The 21403-nt window shown below is 23.6% G+C and overlaps 16 protein-coding genes and 1 pseudogene across 16 annotated transcripts; 5 read left to right on the top strand and 12 right to left on the bottom strand.

Moving 5' to 3' along the window:
- Positions 1-317, top strand: AAJ76_4200036565 (hypothetical protein; the record flags this gene model as incomplete). Its single annotated transcript, XM_024475614.1, has 1 exon — positions 1-317. A coding segment is annotated over one exon (317 nt), but the record flags the coding sequence as incomplete, so codon positions are not given.
- A 1576-nt stretch (positions 318-1893) lies between these two features.
- AAJ76_4200033913 (hypothetical protein) lies at positions 1894-2655 on the bottom strand (the record flags this gene model as incomplete). The annotated part of the gene is made up of 1 exon (XM_024475613.1): positions 1894-2655. One exon carries the CDS (start codon positions 2653-2655, stop codon positions 1894-1896), a length of 762 nt encoding a protein of 253 aa, XP_024330604.1.
- A 772-nt stretch (positions 2656-3427) lies between these two features.
- AAJ76_4200031563 (m2 dsrna satellite propagation-like protein) lies at positions 3428-5005 on the bottom strand (the record flags this gene model as incomplete). The annotated part of the gene is made up of 1 exon (XM_024475612.1): positions 3428-5005. One exon carries the CDS (start codon positions 5003-5005, stop codon positions 3428-3430), a length of 1578 nt encoding a protein of 525 aa, XP_024330603.1.
- Positions 5006-5059: 54 nt separating this feature from the next.
- AAJ76_4200030885 (rho ras-like gtp-binding protein) lies at positions 5060-5683 on the bottom strand (the record flags this gene model as incomplete). Its single annotated transcript, XM_024475611.1, has 1 exon — positions 5060-5683. One exon carries the CDS (start codon positions 5681-5683, stop codon positions 5060-5062), a length of 624 nt encoding a protein of 207 aa, XP_024330602.1.
- A 299-nt stretch (positions 5684-5982) lies between these two features.
- Positions 5983-6438, bottom strand: AAJ76_4200030130 (myb-like dna-binding domain protein; the record flags this gene model as incomplete). The annotated part of the gene is made up of 1 exon (XM_024475610.1): positions 5983-6438. The coding sequence occupies one exon, from the start codon at positions 6436-6438 to the stop codon at positions 5983-5985; it is 456 nt and encodes a 151-aa protein (XP_024330601.1).
- A 61-nt stretch (positions 6439-6499) lies between these two features.
- Positions 6500-7540, bottom strand: AAJ76_4200029028 (hypothetical protein; the record flags this gene model as incomplete). Its single annotated transcript, XM_024475609.1, has 1 exon — positions 6500-7540. The coding sequence occupies one exon, from the start codon at positions 7538-7540 to the stop codon at positions 6500-6502; it is 1041 nt and encodes a 346-aa protein (XP_024330600.1).
- Positions 7541-7741: 201 nt separating this feature from the next.
- Positions 7742-8674, top strand: AAJ76_4200028826 (replication factor c subunit 5; the record flags this gene model as incomplete). Its single annotated transcript, XM_024475608.1, has 1 exon — positions 7742-8674. The coding sequence occupies one exon, from the start codon at positions 7742-7744 to the stop codon at positions 8672-8674; it is 933 nt and encodes a 310-aa protein (XP_024330599.1).
- A 1507-nt stretch (positions 8675-10181) lies between these two features.
- Positions 10182-10496, bottom strand: AAJ76_4200026072 (zinc finger protein; the record flags this gene model as incomplete). Its single annotated transcript, XM_024475607.1, has 1 exon — positions 10182-10496. The coding sequence occupies one exon, from the start codon at positions 10494-10496 to the stop codon at positions 10182-10184; it is 315 nt and encodes a 104-aa protein (XP_024330598.1).
- Positions 10497-11198: 702 nt separating this feature from the next.
- Positions 11199-12119, bottom strand: AAJ76_4200024449 (hypothetical protein; the record flags this gene model as incomplete). The annotated part of the gene is made up of 1 exon (XM_024475606.1): positions 11199-12119. One exon carries the CDS (start codon positions 12117-12119, stop codon positions 11199-11201), a length of 921 nt encoding a protein of 306 aa, XP_024330597.1.
- A 175-nt stretch (positions 12120-12294) lies between these two features.
- On the top strand, positions 12295-12465 carry AAJ76_4200024273 (pre-mrna-splicing factor; the record flags this gene model as incomplete). Its single annotated transcript, XM_024475605.1, has 1 exon — positions 12295-12465. The coding sequence occupies one exon, from the start codon at positions 12295-12297 to the stop codon at positions 12463-12465; it is 171 nt and encodes a 56-aa protein (XP_024330596.1).
- A 376-nt stretch (positions 12466-12841) lies between these two features.
- Positions 12842-14344, bottom strand: AAJ76_4200022224 (dolichyl-phosphate-mannose protein o-mannosyltransferase-like protein; the record flags this gene model as incomplete). Its single annotated transcript, XM_024475603.1, has 1 exon — positions 12842-14344. The coding sequence occupies one exon, from the start codon at positions 14342-14344 to the stop codon at positions 12842-12844; it is 1503 nt and encodes a 500-aa protein (XP_024330595.1).
- An 852-nt stretch (positions 14345-15196) lies between these two features.
- On the bottom strand, positions 15197-15439 carry AAJ76_4200021129 (hypothetical protein; the record flags this gene model as incomplete). Its single annotated transcript, XM_024475602.1, has 1 exon — positions 15197-15439. The coding sequence occupies one exon, from the start codon at positions 15437-15439 to the stop codon at positions 15197-15199; it is 243 nt and encodes an 80-aa protein (XP_024330594.1).
- Positions 15440-15501: 62 nt separating this feature from the next.
- Positions 15502-15999, bottom strand: AAJ76_4200020569 (hypothetical protein; annotated as a pseudogene).
- A 1437-nt stretch (positions 16000-17436) lies between these two features.
- AAJ76_4200019131 (gata zinc finger transcription factor 3) lies at positions 17437-18165 on the top strand (the record flags this gene model as incomplete). The annotated part of the gene is made up of 1 exon (XM_024475601.1): positions 17437-18165. One exon carries the CDS (start codon positions 17437-17439, stop codon positions 18163-18165), a length of 729 nt encoding a protein of 242 aa, XP_024330593.1.
- A 483-nt stretch (positions 18166-18648) lies between these two features.
- AAJ76_4200017233 (rna-binding protein) lies at positions 18649-19335 on the bottom strand (the record flags this gene model as incomplete). The annotated part of the gene is made up of 1 exon (XM_024475600.1): positions 18649-19335. The coding sequence occupies one exon, from the start codon at positions 19333-19335 to the stop codon at positions 18649-18651; it is 687 nt and encodes a 228-aa protein (XP_024330592.1).
- Positions 19336-19616: 281 nt separating this feature from the next.
- On the top strand, positions 19617-20831 carry AAJ76_4200016951 (ddb1- and cul4-associated factor 13; the record flags this gene model as incomplete). The annotated part of the gene is made up of 1 exon (XM_024475599.1): positions 19617-20831. One exon carries the CDS (start codon positions 19617-19619, stop codon positions 20829-20831), a length of 1215 nt encoding a protein of 404 aa, XP_024330591.1.
- A 30-nt stretch (positions 20832-20861) lies between these two features.
- On the bottom strand, positions 20862-21029 carry AAJ76_4200015539 (hypothetical protein; the record flags this gene model as incomplete). The annotated part of the gene is made up of 1 exon (XM_024475598.1): positions 20862-21029. The coding sequence occupies one exon, from the start codon at positions 21027-21029 to the stop codon at positions 20862-20864; it is 168 nt and encodes a 55-aa protein (XP_024330590.1).
- Between the last annotated feature and the right edge of the window lie 374 nt (positions 21030-21403).

Genomic DNA, 21403 nt, shown 5'->3' with positions numbered 1-21403 from the left:
TAAATTTTGAAGGTACCAATGAAGATAAATATACAAATCTTAAAAATTTAGAAACATATGCCAATTTTTTACGAAGTGTTGAACTCGACTGTATAAGTTACATCATTAAAAATTTTGGCGCATCTTGTAAGCAATTTGAAAGTCTTAAGGATTTTAAAGATTATATTGATATTCTTTTGGATATAATTCTTTATGGTTTTTATCATGACATTTATGGTAAAAAAATTTTTGATATAATTCTTGAAATCTTTGAATTTATCAATAAATTTCGCCCAATCCACAAAAAATCGTATCTAAGTTTTTATACAAGCTGCTAAACAGTAATATATATCGTTGTATTTTAGCCATATAAACTAATCATAAAAAAATTAGTTAAAATTAAATTGATCATTAACGTTAAAAGAAAAAATATTAAATTTAGAGAATATAAAAATGCAAATTACTTCCAAACATACCATATTTTAATGCTTTAAATGTCAAGTTTTTTTCTCTTTCCATTTTTAAAGTAGTCAGGGGAAGTGAACGCCATCCTTAAGCACTTTTGCTTGCTGTATAAATTTTTTAAACCCGAAAAATAAAAGTCAAAGCGAAGAAGCACCAGAATTTTAATAAAAATTTTTGTGAGTTTTTTATTAAAGTAAAATAATTTTTTTATACAAAATTAAATAATTAAAAGCTTTATTTAATTAATAGTAATTCTTAAACGTTTTTTAAATGTATCAGATGAAAAAATTCTTTCAGACGACAAAAGGTTTAGAAAGCTTTAAATATCTCTTTGACATTGATAATTTAAATGATTTTTTCTAATGCTTGCCGATGTTCCTTCTATTGTATTTGTGTGCATAACTGTTCCACTATTTATAAAATTGACAGAATAATTAACAAATAGATAAATATAATGGTAGTTGCCAAAATTATTGTAGTCTTTCCACTTAACAGTAAAAATTATACTTACCTTTTTGACATACTTTTTTTAAAACTTTCTAATATCTCTGCTTTTCTTTATCTTATTAAATTAAAACTATTTTTCTTTCAGGTGTTCTTTTCACCATCCTTAAAACTTATATACCGTTTATACGGTAACCACGATGAAATTTTTATTTTCCAAATTTAGATTCATAAACTTCAACAATGATATTAAAACCATCTATTAAACCTTTTTTAAAATGTAATACTACCTACTTGTTTAAAAAAATTTGAACTTTATTTTTACAACATCTGTTCTTAAACTTATAACTCTAAATTTAATATTTAGAATCGACAAAAATACAATTTTAACATTTTTTTAAACATAATTTTTTAAAAAAGGGCTTTTTATTCATAAAAGAACCCTTTTTCTTTCAATTTTTACTCGAGCACTCAATAACATTGCTTTACTTTTAAAATATTTTAGATTTTCCAATAAGCATGAAAAAAGACACTAATTATTTTGTCTATCATTTTTTACAAAAATTTAGCAATATTTTTACCTCTTCTTTCATTTTGATTTTTTGGGATAAAAAATTTTAAACGACAGGCAAAAATGCGTCTGTTTATAGTTTACTTTAACCTGTTATAAAACAAATGTATAAAAATACTGCTCTATTCCATAATATTTTTTGGCGTTTTTTAGTTTCTATCAATTTCTTTTTCGATAAATTTTGTTTGTTTCTATGTAAGCAAAATTTAAATAAAAAACAATATAATGTTGTTTTATATTTCATTATATACAAAAATAGGAATATTGTAAGAAGCTTTAACTATGTTGACAAATCGCACGTCTCGAAATCAAATCACAAATTTTGGTAATAAAAAATTTATGATATTAACTACTTATAAACATTTACCACCTAAATATGTCATATAATTATACAAGCATAAAAACATTAAAGAATTTAATTTGTAAAATATATATCAAAAAGTAAAAAAATTTCCTACATCAAAAAAATCTTCATTTTCCGAATATTTAAATATTTCAGAAAAATTAGTATTAGATACGCTAGTATTAGTAGGTTCATCTTCACTTATAGAACGTTTTCTTTTATTTATAATATTTTCAGAATCCAAATAATTAATATAAGAAATAATAAGCCTACATGCATCCTCTTTTGCTGCTTTCATGTCGTACGCATAACGCGACTCAAACTTTTCATTCATAAAAAAAGCTTTACAGAAATATACACCATTGCTTTTTTCAAATACATATTCAGGAAATGCAATATTCTTAGTAGAACAATAATTTGATATTTTTTCACTAAATAATTCTTTTGGCTCTGTTAGAATGTTATTTTTGTTTTCATTAGTATCCTCACAAAAACTTGGTATATATCTATTATTTTGAATGTTTTTCATTCTCATTTTACCTCTAGCACTTTTTCCATTAGATTTTGTGTTAGATTGTGTATTGTTATAAGTACTAATGAGCTTAGTGCTTTTTTCAACCGAGGCTTTTTTTGCCGGCTTATTGTTCTCAATTTGTTGTCTATTTTTGTGCAATTTAATTATTTCACTTACTACTTGATCAATTAAACAATCAAGTTCAGCGTAACTATAAATCTGTAATTCTATGTTAAAAATGCTTACAATAAAAGTTTTATCGCTTTCTATAATTCTTGGTAAAGGTAAGTGTGGAAAGTACAATGAGTACTTTTTAACTACTTTATTAAATTTATCCATTTATGTTTTAAGGGATGAAAATAATATGTTGAGATAAAAATATAGAAAGCAAAACTTTTACAAATTATAAATATTTAGCATCGAAGCCAACCTTATGCGTATTTAACTAAATTTCTTCAGAATAAACTTGAACAGCTTAACTACTCAGCGATGTTTTGAAGCCGTATTGGTAAAGAATTGATAAATTTGCAGGGGAAAAAGTAATAGGATAGGGAAATAATTAAGGAGAGAATTTGAAGACCCCGTTAAAATAAATTGATAGATATGACAATTTCCACTAAAAAATAAGGGTCTTTAAATATTAAACAATTCTTTATACGTAATTATTGCATTGATTCAAAATTAATTCAAATTTTAATAGTAAGAATTTATAAATTTAAAAAATAATTTATCTTGACTTATATTTTTTTAAAGTACAAATTAAAATTTTATTGCACTTATATTTTTACTTAATAACAGAAGTTTACTAAATTTTGTCTAAATGTTAAAATTTGTAGTTTAATATATATAAGGGCAAATTTAAATACCAACATATCCAAACGTAAACGATTAGATTTTATTCAATATTTCTGTATATTATAAAAAAATAATTTGTGAGATGTTTATTACAAAATTTTGTTTGATCGTCGTGTTAAACATTCGCTTACATATTAAAAGTAATTTAAACTTCAGCAAAAATGAATTATGTTAAAATTTAATACGAAATAAATAAACTGTCAAGTATAAAAAAATTGTTTATAATTAAATATGTAATAAAAGTAATTAATTTATTTTATAATTTTTTTATATCATCATATACCATTTTAAATTCATCGTTAACTGATATATTTATTTTTAAAAAATTTTCGATTTTTTTCATAGTATCATTAATAATATTAATAGACAAATCTTCTGAATTATGTTTATGCTTTATGTAATACAACAATAAAAACATGTTAATATCCATATCAAACTTTAAATCTTCATTCTTATATTCTTCATAAACAAAATTGTAACAACGTTGTAAATCCTTAAGACGCTGTAATATTTTTTTACTCTTATAAATAAATTCATAAATATCGTAATTAAGAATACAATCTAATATTTCTTCATTCTTAAACATTCTTTTCTTAATATTTATCAAACAAATCATTTTATCTGCACTTTGTTTATTTATGATTTTTAATAAAATCAAATAATAAATTAAAATTTGTGTATCAGTGCTAAAATCATCTAAAAGTTTACAATCTTTAGTATAAATATCTAGTAAAGATCCTTTTAAATCTTGTACATTGTTGTCAAATTTGTATCTAGAATTTAATAAATTATAAGAAATAGTAGAAATGACATCCTTTTCCTTATTTTTGCTAATTATATCTACAACATTTACCGGAAGTTTACAGAAAAAAAGAGCTTTGTAAATTTGACTGGGTAACTTTTTTCCAAAATAATCTTCAAAATTATTTGGTACAGCTTCTGTATCTTTATAAAAACTGACAATGCCTTCTTCTTTCATCACAGGATGAAAATCAATAAGAATAAATGCGGCATAAAAGATATCTTGATACTTCTTATATGCATCTAGATGCCTTGCTTGCTGTTCTAAATAAACATCCATTTCACTGTTCTTAACTTTAGCTAAAACATTTTCAAAAAGAAATTTATCTGCATATTCCGGTAAAGTGGGACAAAATTCACATCCCAGTGCAAAAGCAAGAATTTTAAAGCTTTGATGATTTAACTCAAAATGCTTCATAAAAAATTTCTTATTAAAAACAGTAAACATAAATTGATTAATGTTCTCTAAATGTAATTCTATAATTATTTTTTCGACACCTTCAAAAATAAGTGTATCAGTTTTACAAAAAGCGTAATTACAAATTTTATTTTGTAAAAAATAAGCTATTTGTGCTGTAGCCAAGTATGGTGCTCGTACAGCTTCATGTCCAAACTGTTTTAATAAATCGTTTATCTGTAAAACATAAGATTCATAATCAATAAGCGACTTCCAAGTTAAGTTAAGATTTTTTGTATCGTTAATTTTTAGTGCTTCATACCCTTGCTTGAGCAATGTTATATTATCTCTAGCAAAATCACTTTTAGGTTTCTTAAAACTAAGACCATCCCAAACCCAAAGAATTTGAAATTTAGATACACTAGCCATTTTTATAAGCTTAAAAAAAGGAGCTAGTATCCTTTCGTCACACTTGCTTATAAAAAAATCTGTCATATCACCGGGTTGAACGTATTTTCTCAAAAACCAAAATCCATCTATTGCAATAATTGAATCTTTTAAAACATAAGCTTGTGCTTTAGCAATCCAATTGTTTAAAGAAGAATTTTGAATTAGTTCAAGACTTCTGATCGGCATAAGGGTTTAAAATTACAGCAAATAAAAAAAATTTTATATAATATTTTATTAAATTCATTCTATTAGACAACAGGCAAATGATGACAAGAATCTTTTAAACCAAGATTTGTCTTTTTTTAAACTTTCCTTGATAGCATATTTTGCAACTTGTTCAAATAGTTCGTTCACACCGATATTTAATTTTGCAGACGTTTCGAAATAAGCCGCTGCTTCAATTTGTTTAGCTAAAGACATTCCTTCACTTCTAGTTATTGGGGAATCCCCCTCTGCTGCCAATTTTTCTAATGTGTGAACATCATCACGTAGATCGATTTTAGTCGCAGCTAAAAAAAATTTTGCTTGAGGATTTATTTCTTTAATCTGAGGTATAAATGTATCAGAAACTTCTTGAAAAGATTTCCTGCTATCAACGTTAAAACAAATTAAAACATAATGAGCATTTGGTAAAGCTAAATGTCGAAATCTACTAAATTCATCTTGACCAGCAGTATCCCATAATTTTAATTCTACAACGTGATTGTCTTCTTTAAATTCAACAGTAGCAGAGGTAAATACAGTTGGTTCCAATTTTTCATCAAATTTCTGATTTATACGTCTATTTAATATACTTGTTTTTCCGCATGTGCCATATCCTAAAACTGTTAATTGCTTTGAAAGACTATTTTTATTTTCATTCATAAGGGGATAAAATTATTATTTGATACAAGGAAATGTTAAAAAAGAATCAAATTTATTAAAGTGGTTAAATTGAACAAAGATAGTTTAAAAATATTGAAAAAAAGACAAATTTTTATAAGAAGTCAATTACAAAGTTTTAATGATCAATTTTTGTTTAATTAAACTTTTACTAAAAACCATAATTTGTTATAAAAGCATGTATAGCTGACAGGTAAATAAATTTATATATTTTAATAAAACAATAAACATTAGTTAAATGCGATAACAAAACCCCAATCTCTAAAAAGTATAAACACAATCTATTTATAATTCTTTTTAACATTTTGCAATTTATTTTTCCTATGTTTTCTATTTATTCTTTTTTTAATTCTATTGTACGCACACTTTACTTCTTCAGTAATATATTCATCAGTGGGTGCATTTAGTTCATTATGCTTAGTCACATCTAAAGGTTTATAGACAGCACCAATATATCTTTCATAACATATTTGATCATTTTTATTCATAATTTTACCAATCAATCCCCACTGTGGTTTTAGATGCTTAGATATTTCTAATAATTTTTTTATATCTTCTTCTGTCCAGTTATCATCACTCAGTATATAGTTCTCATATCTTTCTTTGCATTCCAAAGCAGTTCGTTTTAACAAGGAAGCTACTTTATTCCACTTGTTGATACCATATTTCATAACTCCCATTTTTAGTATGTCATCTTCTGATTTTTTCCATAAATTATTTTCTCGTTCTAATGCCATTAGGGGGATCCAATTTGATTAAAAAAGCAATTAATAAAAAGTCAAGTTTAATGTATATGGATTAACTACTTTTACTACATTTCTTGTCATTTTTAATATCTTCTAAAATATTTCTTATAAGATTGACAATATTTAATATATCTTCATATGTTAATAGTTTTTTTGATTTAACACTTAAAAGCTTTGCTATATATTCTGTGTTTACAAATGACATTTCTTTACAATTTTCTAATATGTTAATAACCGTCTCTTTAATGTCTATCGAATCTTCTTTTTTAATTTCCGTGCTTATTAATCTTTTAAAACTACTTTTATCCAAATAATCTATTTTTTGTATTGTGTTTATTAAATGATTAACATTTCTATTGATTATTGATTCTTCATAACAATACTGGTTATCAATTATTAGCTTTAGAATATTTAGAAATTCTCCGCCAATCAGTTCTTTCCTGTTAAATTTATCTAATTCCATATTTTCTAATCGACTAATATTATTTGAGTAAACTTTGTACTTTTCTAGTTGTGCATATTTCGATCGATTAAGCTTTTCTATAAAAATTTTATAATTAAACATTATATCACAAGAATCATCTATCTCTTCTTCCATAGTTTTATTTGTAAAATCTGACATATATTCAAATATCTTATCCTTTTTAGTGTTGTATTTCTGGTTAATATATTCTAAAAAATATTTATATTTTAAAGTTATATTAGTTTCGTTAAAAATTTTTTCATTAATATTTTCTTCAGTCTTCAATGCAGAAACAAGCTTACTAATGTTTTCTATATCATCATCTAAACTATTTATATTGTTTTTATAGCGCTCATTGAAAACTTCTAATGTATCAAATACAAGATTTTTAAATGTTTCTTCTTTCATTTGCAGTAATCTTTTACGCATTCTATGATTACCAGGTTTTTTATAGTCTAAATTTGTGCGCCGATGTATTTCATTGACAATATCGAATACAAACTTTTTGAAATCTTTAGAAATTAGTTTTTTTACTTTTCCTATTGTAGCAGCTTTTTGTTCATACGGAGTAGTGTTGATATGATCTTCAAGGTAACTTTTTAATGTATATCGTGTAATCTCCTTATCCATTAAATTTGTTTGTATCAAAACCTTTTTGTTTTTGTGCTTGATTTGTATCAAAATGAAACAATAAGAAAGACTAATTGTTGAAACAAAATAGGTTTAATTATTAATATATTTACATTTCACTAATTTCCAAAATGGATATTAAACATATTGACTTGATTTTATTACTCTTATACCAAAAAAATACTATTTAATAACCCTTTAATGAGCATTCCTTTTGTCGAAAAATATAGACCAAAGTCCTTTGATGAGGTCGAAGGAAATCAAGAAGTCATTGCTTGTTTAAAAGCTATACAAGAATCTAGAGTTATCCCCAACATGTTATTTTATGGTCCACCTGGTACCGGTAAAACGACATCAATAAGAATTATTTCAAATTCTTTTCCTAACACAAGTGTTCTTGAACTTAACGCAAGTGATGAAAGAGGTATTTCTGTTGTAAGAGAGACTATCAAAGAATTTGCCTCTACGTATAGTAATACTATTAAGCTTGTAGTATTAGATGAAGTAGATTTTATGACGAGAGATGCACAGAATGCTCTTAGAAGAATTATGGAGGATTTTAGTTCTACCACTAGATTTTGTTTGATAGCCAATTATCCTAAAAAAATTATCACACCAATTACTAGTCGATGTTCTAAATTTAGATTTAATCCAGTAAAAATTTTTAGAAAAAGCGTTTTAGAAATTTGTAAAAAAGAAAATATAGAAGTAGAGTACACGGGAATAGATTTTTTAATGAAGACGAGCTATGGCGACATGCGCAGGGTTGTTAATGATATACAAGCTATTGGTAAATCATTCGGTATTATAAATCAAGAGACTGTTCTTAAGTTTAATTCCATGTTAAGTACTGAAGAATTTAAAGAAATTTTTGACTGGTTTCTTTGTAAATCTTATGATGCATTATTAAGAGATCTAGAAAGCATTAAAGAAACCAAATCTTTAGACCTAGCAAATTTGTTGTTATTGTTAACTGATCACGTTGTTCAATCTTCTTTAGAAAATAAAATGGAGATATTAAAAAAAATGAGCGATATAGAATGCCGTCTTAATCTTGGATGTAGTGAAAAACTGCAGCTTAAAGGACTAGTAAGCATATTTATCTTGCTAAGAAATAAGCAAAAATGCAAATAACACTATTAAGACTGGTTAGTGAAGTTAACAACGGTTATATTATTATTTAACAATTTTTATGATTAAAAATTATTTTTTTTATAAAATTTTACTTTTGTTTTCCTTCTTACCCTTAATGAATAATGAAACAGATTTAGACGTTTACTTATTATCACTTATAGATTCTCTTATAATAGACAATCAAGAAGTCACAAAAGACTTTTCAGATATTTTTGAAGCTATTAATAATATTTTAGCAGAAAACTCTTCACTTTTTTACGTTGTTAATAATTCTAAATTTTTAGAAAAAGGCTTTTTATTGTGTCTCAGATGTGAGGAATCATTTAATGAAGCACTAGATTTTTTTACTTTTAACATTGATAACATTATTTTTCCTGATTTATTTTACACAAAAAAATTTATATTTTTTATAACAGAAAAATTATATGAAAAAATTTATGATAATTACAATCCAATATTGGATTTTATCCAAAAGTTTATTTTAAAGCACGAAAGTATAATTAGTTTGCTTTATGAATGCGGATTTTTTAGTCTACTAAACAGTATTATTGATACAAAAACATGTAAGATATACAATACTATTTTTGCGAACCGTATTTGTACGTTTAATTCTGATAAGAAAGATACAAAAATGAATAAAGATTGTTTTTATGAGCTTCATAGAAAACAATTTGATTCTGAAATTATATTTAATGAAAATAATATAATTAACTTTAAAACATTTAATCCTTTTGTTCAAGGTTTTACTATACACAACAAAATTTATGAAGGTTTAGAACATTCATCGTTGTATAACTTAATTGAATATGACATAAACGAAATGGATTGGGTTATTAATTTTAAAAAAAATGACTATAAAGACATTTTAAATGTCGAAGATGTTTTACAAGGTTGCTATGATAAAAAAATCACATTTATTCGGATGGCACGTATGTATTTATCTGACACTAAAGAAATGAAGGATAGAAATTTTTTAAAAAAACTTTGCAAATTTTTAGATGATAAGGATTATCTTTTGCGTTATGAAGTTTTACTTATTTTAAGTCAACAAGAAATTGTTGTAAATTTAAATGAAAAAAAAATTCGTGCTATTTTTGGAATGCTAGAATACAATATCACTGAATGTACAAAATGCAGCGAAAATGGAGATAACGAGCTATCTACAGAAGATGGTGGTGAATGCGATGGAGAATGTACACTTCTTTGTATACTTGACATGTTATATCAAATTTACTTATCTCATAACAAATTATATTTTTATAAAATTAGTTATTTAATAATTCTAAAAGAACTTAGCAAACGAGTTGGTCATATTTTTATAGCAGAATATCTAAAAGATATTATTATGTATTTTAAAGAAAATAAAAATAATATCAGTCGTGTTTTATTTCCTTATCAGACAAAAATTACAGCAAAAAATGAAAGCGAAAACAATTTAAACACAGAAGACTTGTTAGATAAAAAAGAAATTTTAAATATAGAAGATCATTCAGAAACAGAAAATAATTTAATTAAATAAACCAGCAGCCATTTCTGCATGTCTTTGTGTGTGAATGACATCTTTAAGTTCTTTTATCCTTTTTTTATGTACTTTTGTCTTAAGATGTGAAGCTAACGAATTTTCCGAAATAAAAAATCTATCACATTCCATACAGTAAAATTTTCCATTACTAGGCACTTCATCTAAATTTTCTGGTTTGATATTATTTTTAATATTATTTTGTATTTGATCTAGTCCTAATACGCCTTCTTTTTTTAATCTATTAACAACAATTCTTCGTTTACATCTTTTTTTATATTTTTGAGTGGTTTTTTGGCGCATAATTTTTGGGGATGTCAAACAAAAATTTAATGTTTACAGTTAATAAAAATACTAACGTAGAATGTATATAACATTTTTAGGCATTAAACTATAAAATATCAAACATACAAAAATATTAAGTGTATCATCTATTTGTTGTTAAGTTTTATTTTTATAAAAGATCATAATTTGTATTAAGTTTATTGTTTTGAAACTATTTAAATATTTTAATTGAGTTATATCAAGGTCATGTTATCTTTAAATTCTGACATTAAGTAAACTTATTTTATAATTTATTGTTTTTATTCATTCCATATTCAAATTTAACAGAACGAGTTAAAGAATAATTATTTATGAAATATCTATATTTTATAAAAATGAATAAATATTTTATTTAAGTACAAAGATATATAATTTAATATAATGCTTAATAAAAATTTATCAGTTGTATTTTTAATTTAGATGCACATTTACAACATTTAGTGACCCTTAACACTTTAACAATTTTAATATAATTTATATTTATTTATAATATAACTATATCAAACAATCATTATTTGTAATTTCCCTTAAATGTTAATTTACAAGTATATATGCATATATTAAAAAATAAATTTAGTAAACAAAGTTATTAATTTTATGCAAATTTATTATAAATAAATTCGTAGAAATAAATATCATAAAATATTATTGAAATAAAAATTAGTAAGATAGATTCATTAATTACACTAATGATTCCAAACTTTTAGTATTAAGATTTAACTTTGGCATATTTAGTTTTATAAATTTGATAAATATTATACAAGCGAGAACAAAACCAAATATTAATAATCCTAAAGGTATAAAAACCAACTTATTATAAATTTCAAATGAAATAAATATTATCGGTAAAAAATATAGAAATAAAAACACAATAAATCCTGTCTTTAGCATACGTATCTGATTGAAATATAAATAAAAATGTAAAATTGCATAAACAAGCACGGATGATATGCGCCTGTTGTCAATAGCCTTTATTAAAATCAAGCAAGACAAGTTAATAAGAAATGAAATATAAAAACCAATAACACCAATCAAAGACAAACAATTCTGCATTGTTAATATATTCAATATGTCTACTACCACCATTCCCGTAAAAATTAATTTTGAATTTGTGTTCACCAGACAGGCCAGTATTGCATATCTTAAACTTAAATGGAATATTTGCCTGTAGGTTAAAAAATCAACTCTAAAAATATTTCTTATAATTGGAATTACTAAGAAAATAAGAAGTCCTATAAAAATATATAGATTTAAATATACAAGATCGATAAATAAACCAATAGGAATTAGTAATACATTTGAAACCAGTCCTATAAAAAATAACAGATAACAAGTAATGTTAATTCTATCAAAAACTCTTACCATTACATAAGATTCCTTTTCCCTGTCTAAGTGATCAATTACATTATCTCCCATCATATCATAAAAGTCCTTTTTATAAGGATCTTTAAGAATATTATAGGCTTTATTTAGCTCTACAAATTCTTTATCTCCTTTTCTGCTAACAATAGGATGCACCTTTTTTGCTCTATTTTTGTAAGCTTTTTCTATTTCAATTTTACTAGAATTTTTATGAACATTTAAAATATCGTACAAACTCATTAAAGGGTACTTAATTGAAATGTTATGTTATATATTGAGTACAGATGCCTTATAGTCAAAAATATTCAGATTCAAACTTTTTATATATATTTATTTTATAAATAAACCTATGGTATGTCTAACTTTATAAATCGTGGCATTGTCTTTTTAAAATTTTCTTATTTTCTGCCCTTTGATGGCAGATAGATCTTTTTTCTCAGAAGTTAATGAATTTAGTTCCAGTGATGACACCATATCTGAATGCTCAGATTTATTTGAAAATGATATTTATCCATTAAAAGGAGATGATTTTGATAAATTAAAAGACCAACTTAGTAAAACAAGGAATTGGAATAAAGAATTATAATTATATTTACAAAGAGTTATTTTTATTTTTTAAATGTTTTATTTTTAATACAAAAAGATTTAACTACCATTTTATTTTTAATACAAAAAGATTTAACTACCATTTTATTTTACAAAAAGATTTAACTACCAGTTAATTTTTTACAAAAAGATTTAAATACCATTTTATTTTACAAAAAGATTTAAATACCATTAGATTTTTTTATTGCTAAAAAGTGATTTAGAACATTATAAATACTTTTACTTATAAAAATAAAAGAAACACATTTGTAAAATTTCATGACATTTCAAGATGGATTCGATATGCCTATACTTAAATGATTTATAAACTCTTGATTTACTCTAACAATTATTAAGACAATAAAGTTTATTTAAATTTAGCGGTGAATTAAAAATACTAAACTTATTAATAAATATACATATACTGAAAATTTATGTACTTCTTTTATAAAAAGATAATTTACAATTACTTGGTTTACCATTAATACATTTCTGTCTCCACAATATATAAATCTTAATAATACTGTATTTACAAAAAATGTTATAAGTAAAGAACTAACATTCTTACTTTTATATCCTCTATTTTTTAATATTTTACTAATTATTATATATAGAGAGATAATAGGTACTAATAATAAGAATAATCTAGAATGTATATTATCTTCTATAAGTACATTATTAATAATATGTCTTGTATGTTCTATAATTTTTTGAATTAATGAAATTTTAGGATAATTTAACATTATTTTAGTAGTATCGTCATTTCTTTCATTATCAGAAATATACCACAGCCTGTGCTTATTATTGCTGTAAATACTAGCATACACATTTAATTCATCTTGTTTATTCTGATTTATTTTCCTCATTCCTAGATACAATCCAGTATTAACATTAACGAGTTGAAAGGCATTCTGCCTTGCTTTTAATTTTTTATCACACACAACTCTAAATATATCATTTTTTGACTGTAACACTTTATCTCTGTCTGATAGTTCTACATTAAAAAACTTATCAGTATTATTTACATTATTAAGTGAAAGAACTGTTTGTAATTTCATATTTACAAGTCTAACTAAATCATTATTCTGTATATCACCTTCTCCCTCTGTTTTTAATATACGCCATACATTATTATCCTGACTTCTTCTATTACCCAATACACTGTCTTTACCTTGACTACCTAAATAACATTTATGATACATGTTTATTATTGAAATTAAGGAACCATGAGTTATATATTCATGTGTAGGCTGTAGATTAGGATTATTAAAACTTCCAGAAAATCCAAGAGATAGATCATTATAGTCATAAATATTGTATCTAATATTATAATCTATATAAAATATTAGTAAATAAGTACATATTACTGTACTTAATATAAAAAATATATTAATAAAGTACTTAACTAATGTATTAATAACAGATTTTTTATTATCTATTAAAAATAAATAAGTATTATAAGTAATCTGTACAATTAAAATGATAATAAGAAATACTGAAGATAAATCAGATACAAGAGATAAGCTTATAAAAATAGATCTATAAAAAATATTATCATTAAAAAGTGCATAAATTGAGAAGATCGTAGCACAGGGCGGTTTGAAATCTGGCAGTGAGAAAATCAGACATGACAAAATTGTTGAAAAGTTATTGTTAAGAAGTAATAAACATTTTAAAATATAAATAGCATAATTAGAAAAGTGTACGGGAATCACCTCATATAAAAAGAAATCAAATAATCCATTAAAAGGAGGATTATTAAATAATACAAATGTGTTATGTTTATAACTATCAATCACCTTCATATCTAAATCTATATTTGCATTTTTAATGCTAAGAATGACTATTACAATCCATACACTTAATTCTAAATATTTCATTTCAAGGGTCACGAGGTAAATAAAAAATTTAAAGATTAAAAATCAACAACTAAATAATATAAACATTATTAAATATTGTATAGATACAATTATATAAAAGAATACTTATTATAACAATCTTCAAGATTTGTAGAAAGTTTACATCTAAATATTTATTTATTTTTTAACCCTTCTTTTTTAAAATTTGTAGTTTTATTTTTCTCAATAAAGCGATAATAATATGTAAAGTAGTAGTACACATTAATATTATGAATGCATATATATGTTATATAAGGAATACACATTAATGTGACACAAGAAATGCATATCAATGTAACGCAAGAACCATTTTTACTTTAAAGTATAAAATTGCTAAAAAAGTATGTGCCTTGTCCTTTGTCAAAATGCTGCTCTACAATTTAATACTATTTTATCTTTATGCTGCATAATTTATTGCCCTTGTAATGCATCATATTTATATTTTATTTTTAATAAATGTCAACTGTCAAAGCCCACTTAAATTAAAAACAATGACACATTGTGAAAAAACACAATATTATGACACTTTGAATCATTAGTATAAAATGATATGAGATGTTTAATTTTATGAATAATTTGATATGTAAAATTTTTAATTAACTTAAATTTTCATTATTAAATTTTATTTCTATTTAAAAAAACAATGTTGAACAAGATATCACATGCTAGTGTTACTTTATAATTAAAATGTCGAAATTTTCTATATAAAAAATAATATACAACAAGACTGTGCATGCTAGTGTTACTTTATAATTAAAATGTCGAAATTTTCTACATAAAAAATAATATACAACAAGACAGTGCATGCTAATGTTATTTATAAAATTTTAATATTTACTTTACCATTTTTGATTTACTTATTATCTCCTCATCTGATTCACTTCCATCACTAACAATTTTCATTCTTTTACTATTTTTCCTCTGCTTTTTTTTAAGTTCTTTTACAAGATCTATTTCAACATTTTCATATTTAAAATTATATCCTAATCCTATACGACGTGGTAAAAAGTTTTTCTGAATTTCACATGTTGTAAATCGTGAATGTTCAAGTAGCTTTTTTATTTTATCTAAAAACATTAGTAGGGGAAATAAATGTAATAAAATTTATTAAGTAGTTCAAAATACATAATCTATACTTTTTAAAATCTAAATAAAAATTTATCAAGTAATAAAGTTAAGCATACTCCTAAAAAGATATAAAAAGCAAAGTACATTAAATACACTTCCCTTTTCTCAATATTTTTAGCTTCTATTATTTTATTTCTTGTTTGTACCAATTCTTTATCTATGTCTGTATTAGTATATTCTAATCCCATAAGTTTTACAGTTCCTTTGTTTAACAAGGCTGTGTTACTGTCAATCTTTTTTATTTGTCTATTAAGAATATTTACAGTTGATTCAAGCACATCAGGAATATCACTTTGTGCAACAAAAGAGTCCCTCTTCTGGAATAAATTATATAACTTTTATCTCCAAGTTTTTACTAATAATTGATTCTGTCTTGTATATGTTCCCTTATCATATAAATCTTGTTCATATTCACTTATAAGATGTCTAATTCTATTAATAAAAATACTTAAATCTTCTTCTGATTTAAATTCATTTTTTTCTAATTCTTTTTCAATAACATTTTGCATAAAAAAGGGTACAGAAGTGAGGATGTAAAATACAAAAAAATTTGAAAAGTTTTAAAAAAATTAGTTATATTTTAATTATAAAATTATACAAAATATGTTTCTAGATCATATTTTATATGTTACGTTTTAAAATATTTTTCATTTAACATGCTTATATCTTTTTAGTTATTTCTGTGTTAGATAAAAACATAAATAAATTTGATACATTGAAAGTATTCTAATTCTTATTATCTCTTAGTGAATATGATAATGACATTTTTACACTCTTGAAACATAATAAAATGTGCTTTATATTTGCATCACAGTTCTTAAAACACTTATAAATTATAAAAATTTATTATTTTTTTTACTAAATATACAGATTTCTAAGCTAATTTCGCATGATTGTAAAATGTACAGGCTTTTGAAACTTTGACATTAAAAATTGTAAAAATATCATATTATTCTAAGAATATTCATCTTATAAAACAATTAAATGCTTAAAATATACTTTGTACATTAAAAAATATTATAAATTTTTCTATGTTATGTGATATTCCAAGTACTTTTACCTTAAATATTTCTAACATCTAAAACTTTCTTATTTTTTAAAAATGTAAGGGATGATAAAAATCAATTTTTATTTTAATAAACCTTTTTTAAATAAAATTGAAGGCTATTAAAATACAATTATTATTTTTAGGAGGTATTTTAAAAATAAAATTTAAATTTTGTGTAAAACAATGTTTTAAATTAATGGTTAAAAAATCAACTTTCATTAAATAAAAGACAATGTTTAAATAAATAAAAAATCAAAATATTTTTACCAAAATTAAAATCAAATTTCACTTTATAAAATTTTCTAGAATAAATTTCACAATTGTTATGACACATAATGATCTTTATGCTAATTTTATTAAGCATAATTTATTATTCTAAAAACTACAATGTATTTTTTGGTAAACTTTTAAAATTGTACAAAATTTATTAATTTAACATCTGTTAATTTTAAACTTTAAGTTACAAAAACAAAAAGTTTTATAAAATATCTTTATATATAATTTTTTCTTATATTTTGATACATTAAAATATTTATGTATATTACTAAGTTACATGTATAAAATATCATAACAAGACTACTTGTTTATTTTTGTTTATATTTAATTTACTATCTCAATAATTTGTAAAAATTAATAAAATCGTGATTTATTACTTTTATGCTTCTAGATTTCTGATAAATTTTTAATTAAATTTTTACAAATTATTGAGATAGTAAATTAAAAAAATTGATTTTTCTAAAATATACGTCACGCCTTTTAAATAGTAAAAATATTTAAAATATTCTTTTTGTTTGTTAGTAAACAAAAAGTGCTTCTATTTGTATTTTCTGTTTACTAGTAAACTTAATTAAATTTTAAGTATTTAATCATTTTTACAAAATATCAGAGTAAATATATCATGACAAAAGATAAAGAAAAAAATAAGGAAAAAAAGTATACTGATAATATAGACTATTATACATATATGAAGACAGAAGATTCTAATAATCAAAGATACAATAATTTTGATGATATGAATGAGTTTTATGAGTATGAAAGAAATGGATATAATTATAAAATGTATAATGATGATAGGTATTATGATCCTCATCCCACTTATGAAGGCGGATATACTTATGATGATAGGTTTTATAAAAAAGGCTATCAGTATGATTATCCACCATATCAGAAGGTGCATAGAGAGCTGAAAAGAAAAGCTAAACAAAGAGTGTGTTCGAATTGTTCAACTACTAGTACACCATCTTGGAGGCGAGGAGAAAACGGGAAGTCTCTTTTATGTAATGCGTGCGGATTATATCAAAAACTTCATGGTCGTGCACGTCCCTACACTATTACATCTAGCGGTAAAACAAAGGCGCTTAAAGGTGGATATGAAAAGACTTTGTGTGTCAGTTGCAATACCCCGTATTTAATTACAGAATTAAAAGGAGGAACTACGCAAATATGTGATAGCTGTATTACACAAATTAAAAATACTAATGAAACAGATATGATGGATTATCAATATTATAGATATGGAAATTATTACAATTATTATCATAACACCGATGTAAATATTGAGAATACAGTCGATGTAAATAATACTATATATGAAAATCTACAGCGAGAGGATGATAAAGAACTATAATAAAAAGTTGTATAATTATATTTTTAAAAATTTTATGATAGTGTAATAAATCTAGTTATTATGTTTTGATAAATCAACACTGATTACTAATTTAAGGTTTAAAAGTTTAATTAAAATATGTTGTTATTTAAAAGCTTAATTAATGTGCAATTTTTTTATAAACTTAAATGAAAGTATTGAACATTGGTTTAATTTTAGAAAATATTAAAATAGTCAAACATTATTATACTAGTAATTAACGTAAATTATTTAATTAAATTTTGTATGTAATAAAATTTATGGGTAATTACAATCATATGTAAAAAAATCATATGTAATTTTGTATTTAAATAAAGATCTTATAATAAAAATTTGTATGTATATAAAACATATGTAATTAAATTTTATATGTAATAAAATTTATATTAATAAAAATTATAAGTAAAAAAAATTTTATATGTAATAAAATCTTATTAATAAAATGATATTTTTTTGAACTATAACTCACTTACGCTTTTCCCCTTTAAGTGTAACTCTTATTTTCTTGTTTTTTATTTTTAATCCATCACCATATTTTACCGCTTTATATGCTCCTATCTCTCTCTCATAATTTATAAATCCTTTATTATTTTTTATACCACTCGACAAAATACATCCATATTTACTAAAAAATCTTAAAAAATCCATTTCAGTGAGATCTTCTGGTACGTTGTACACAAAAACACATTTAGAGTCATCGTACATACACTCTGATTTTAATGTATTGCGTATATTAAGTAATTTATCCTTATAATGTATTTTATTATTAAGATCTAAAAGTTTTATAGCATCCTTTTTATTTTCAAATACAATAAATAACACATTCTTAATAAATTTACTGTGTTCTATTTTGCCGTAATAACTAAAATAAGATGTAACATCTACTAAATCACTGTCTAGTGGTAAATTAAAAATAAATACTTTAGAGTCTCTGTCGTAAGCATAATCTACAATAAGAGGCTTACAATTATTGTAAACCTTACCATTAGTACTATTTATAGCAGTAGCGCATTCATTTCTGTTCTTGTATGTAATAAAATAATTTTTTTCTGATTTTGTGATGTTTAGTATCAATCCATATTTTTCGTATATCGTTCTTGTGTCTTCTACTGTAAAATTAGGTGGTAGATTACTTACAATTATTTTTGGCATATAAAAAGAGGGTAATTTTGTTGAAAGAAATATTATTTTGGACTACTACGTGCGAAAAAAAGATTTAACTATGTGCGAAAAAGATTAAATTATATTTGAAAAAGAAGTTAAACTATTGAGATATAAAAATATCAAATATACAAAAATTACAGTAATTTTTAACACTTTATCTATAATATACAAAAAATATTGAATTTCGCACTTTCTCTTTTATATACAAAAAATATTGAATTTTTAACACTTTATCTTTAATATACAAAAACTCTCTAAATTTTACACCCATGAAAATTAACACTATTTACCATTCAGAACAAGAATATACTAAAGAAAGAAAAAGGGACTTAAGTCATACTAAACATTCTAAAAATCCTATACACCATCCTTTTATTAAAGAAAGAGAACTTGTCCGTGCAATAAATACAACAAAACTAAACAGACTTTTTGCTAAACCATTTGTAACTGCATTGTCATTCCACAAAGAAGGTATAAATTTTATGGTAAAATCCAGTAAAAAACCGTTAATTTTATCTGCAAGTTTTGATAATAACGTTATTTTAAGTAACTTAGAATCACGATCTATGATTTCTAGTTTTGATATAAAATCGAAAGTTAAAGGTATAGGCATTGATTTATTAGATAACATTTATATTGGTCAGAATAAAACAGTAAAAAGAATGGATAATAATACGATTTATTGTTGTAATTCTGCCGTAAATAATATACATGTAGATGATAACCTGTATGTTGCATCATATAGTAGCATTAATGTTTATGATTTGGAGATGAGATCTAAAAAGGTAGAAATTTCTATTCAAAATGCTGATGTTATTACACACAACCCTTCATTCACCCATTTAATAGGATTTGCTAATACTGAACGTAATTTCATAGCAGACATGCGAATTGAAAAAGTTGTACTGGAATTTTTACTACCCAATAAAACAAATATGCTATCTTTTAGTCCATCAGATGGCTATTTCGTCGCATCCGCTAATGAGGACAGTAATGTATACATTCACGATCTCAGGTTTATAGACACCCCTTGTAATACTTTAAGAGGCCATGTAGGAGCAGTCACGTGTGTAAAATATAATCCTAGTGGTACAGAAGTGTGTTCTGGAAGTTTTGATCAATCAATTAGGATTTTTAGAACCAATGAAAGGAAATCAAGAGATATTTATTATAATCAAAGAATGCACAACATTTATGGTCTAGAATATTCAAATGACGATCAGTTTATTATTTCTGGTAGTGATGATGGTTCAATACGTTTATGGAAATCAGATGCGAGCAAAAAGTCAGGACCTCTCAGTAAAAAAGAAAAAGATGTCCAAGCACTAAGTAAAGTTCTTATTGAAAAATACAAGAATGTTAATGAAGTTGACAGAATTAATAGACATAGATTTGTACCAAAGCTACTTAAAAATAAAATGAAACAGAAACACGAACATTATGAAGCAGAAGTAAGGAAAGGACATATAAAGAAAGGTAAATGACATTTATTATTTTTAGTTATTAAATATTTCTTATTTATTTTTTCTATTTCTATTACTTAATGCTATTACATTTTGTAAATTCTTCTTATTTATTTCTTTACTAATTAAAAAATCTACTGATTTATCTTTGTTAGATCTCTTGAAATATTTTGTAGGCTTTTTTGTTATCTTAACTTTTTTAAGTGGCTTTTGTACCATAAGGGGAAAATAAAAAATTATTTATTTGAGAAGTAATTTTATTAATTAGCTATTTGTGCTAGTATTAGCTTAAAATCAGCGTAGCTTGTCTAAACGTATTGTATATTTATTCCGTCTGTATTACAATAAAAATACTCTCAAGTAAAAGTTATTTACTAAAAAACGAGTAATTACTTATTGTAGAATGAAAAATTGGTTTAACTTATTGTGAAATGAAGAAATATACAATAATTGCCCAAAAAATTAATCACTAAAAAAAACGGATCATTAAAAAAATAATTACTTTACAAAATAAACTGTCAAAAAAACAAACTATCAAAAAAGTCAACCTTAAAAAAACAGACTGTCAAAAAAATCATCCATAAAAAATTAAT

This window comes from Vairimorpha ceranae, assembly GCF_000988165.1.
Source record: "Vairimorpha ceranae strain PA08 1199 chromosome Unknown NODE_42, whole genome shotgun sequence".
Classification (NCBI taxonomy): domain Eukaryota; kingdom Fungi; phylum Microsporidia; family Nosematidae; genus Vairimorpha; species Vairimorpha ceranae.
The sequence above is the reverse complement of the archived record's forward strand: the minus strand, read 5'-3'. Positions and strand labels throughout refer to the sequence as shown.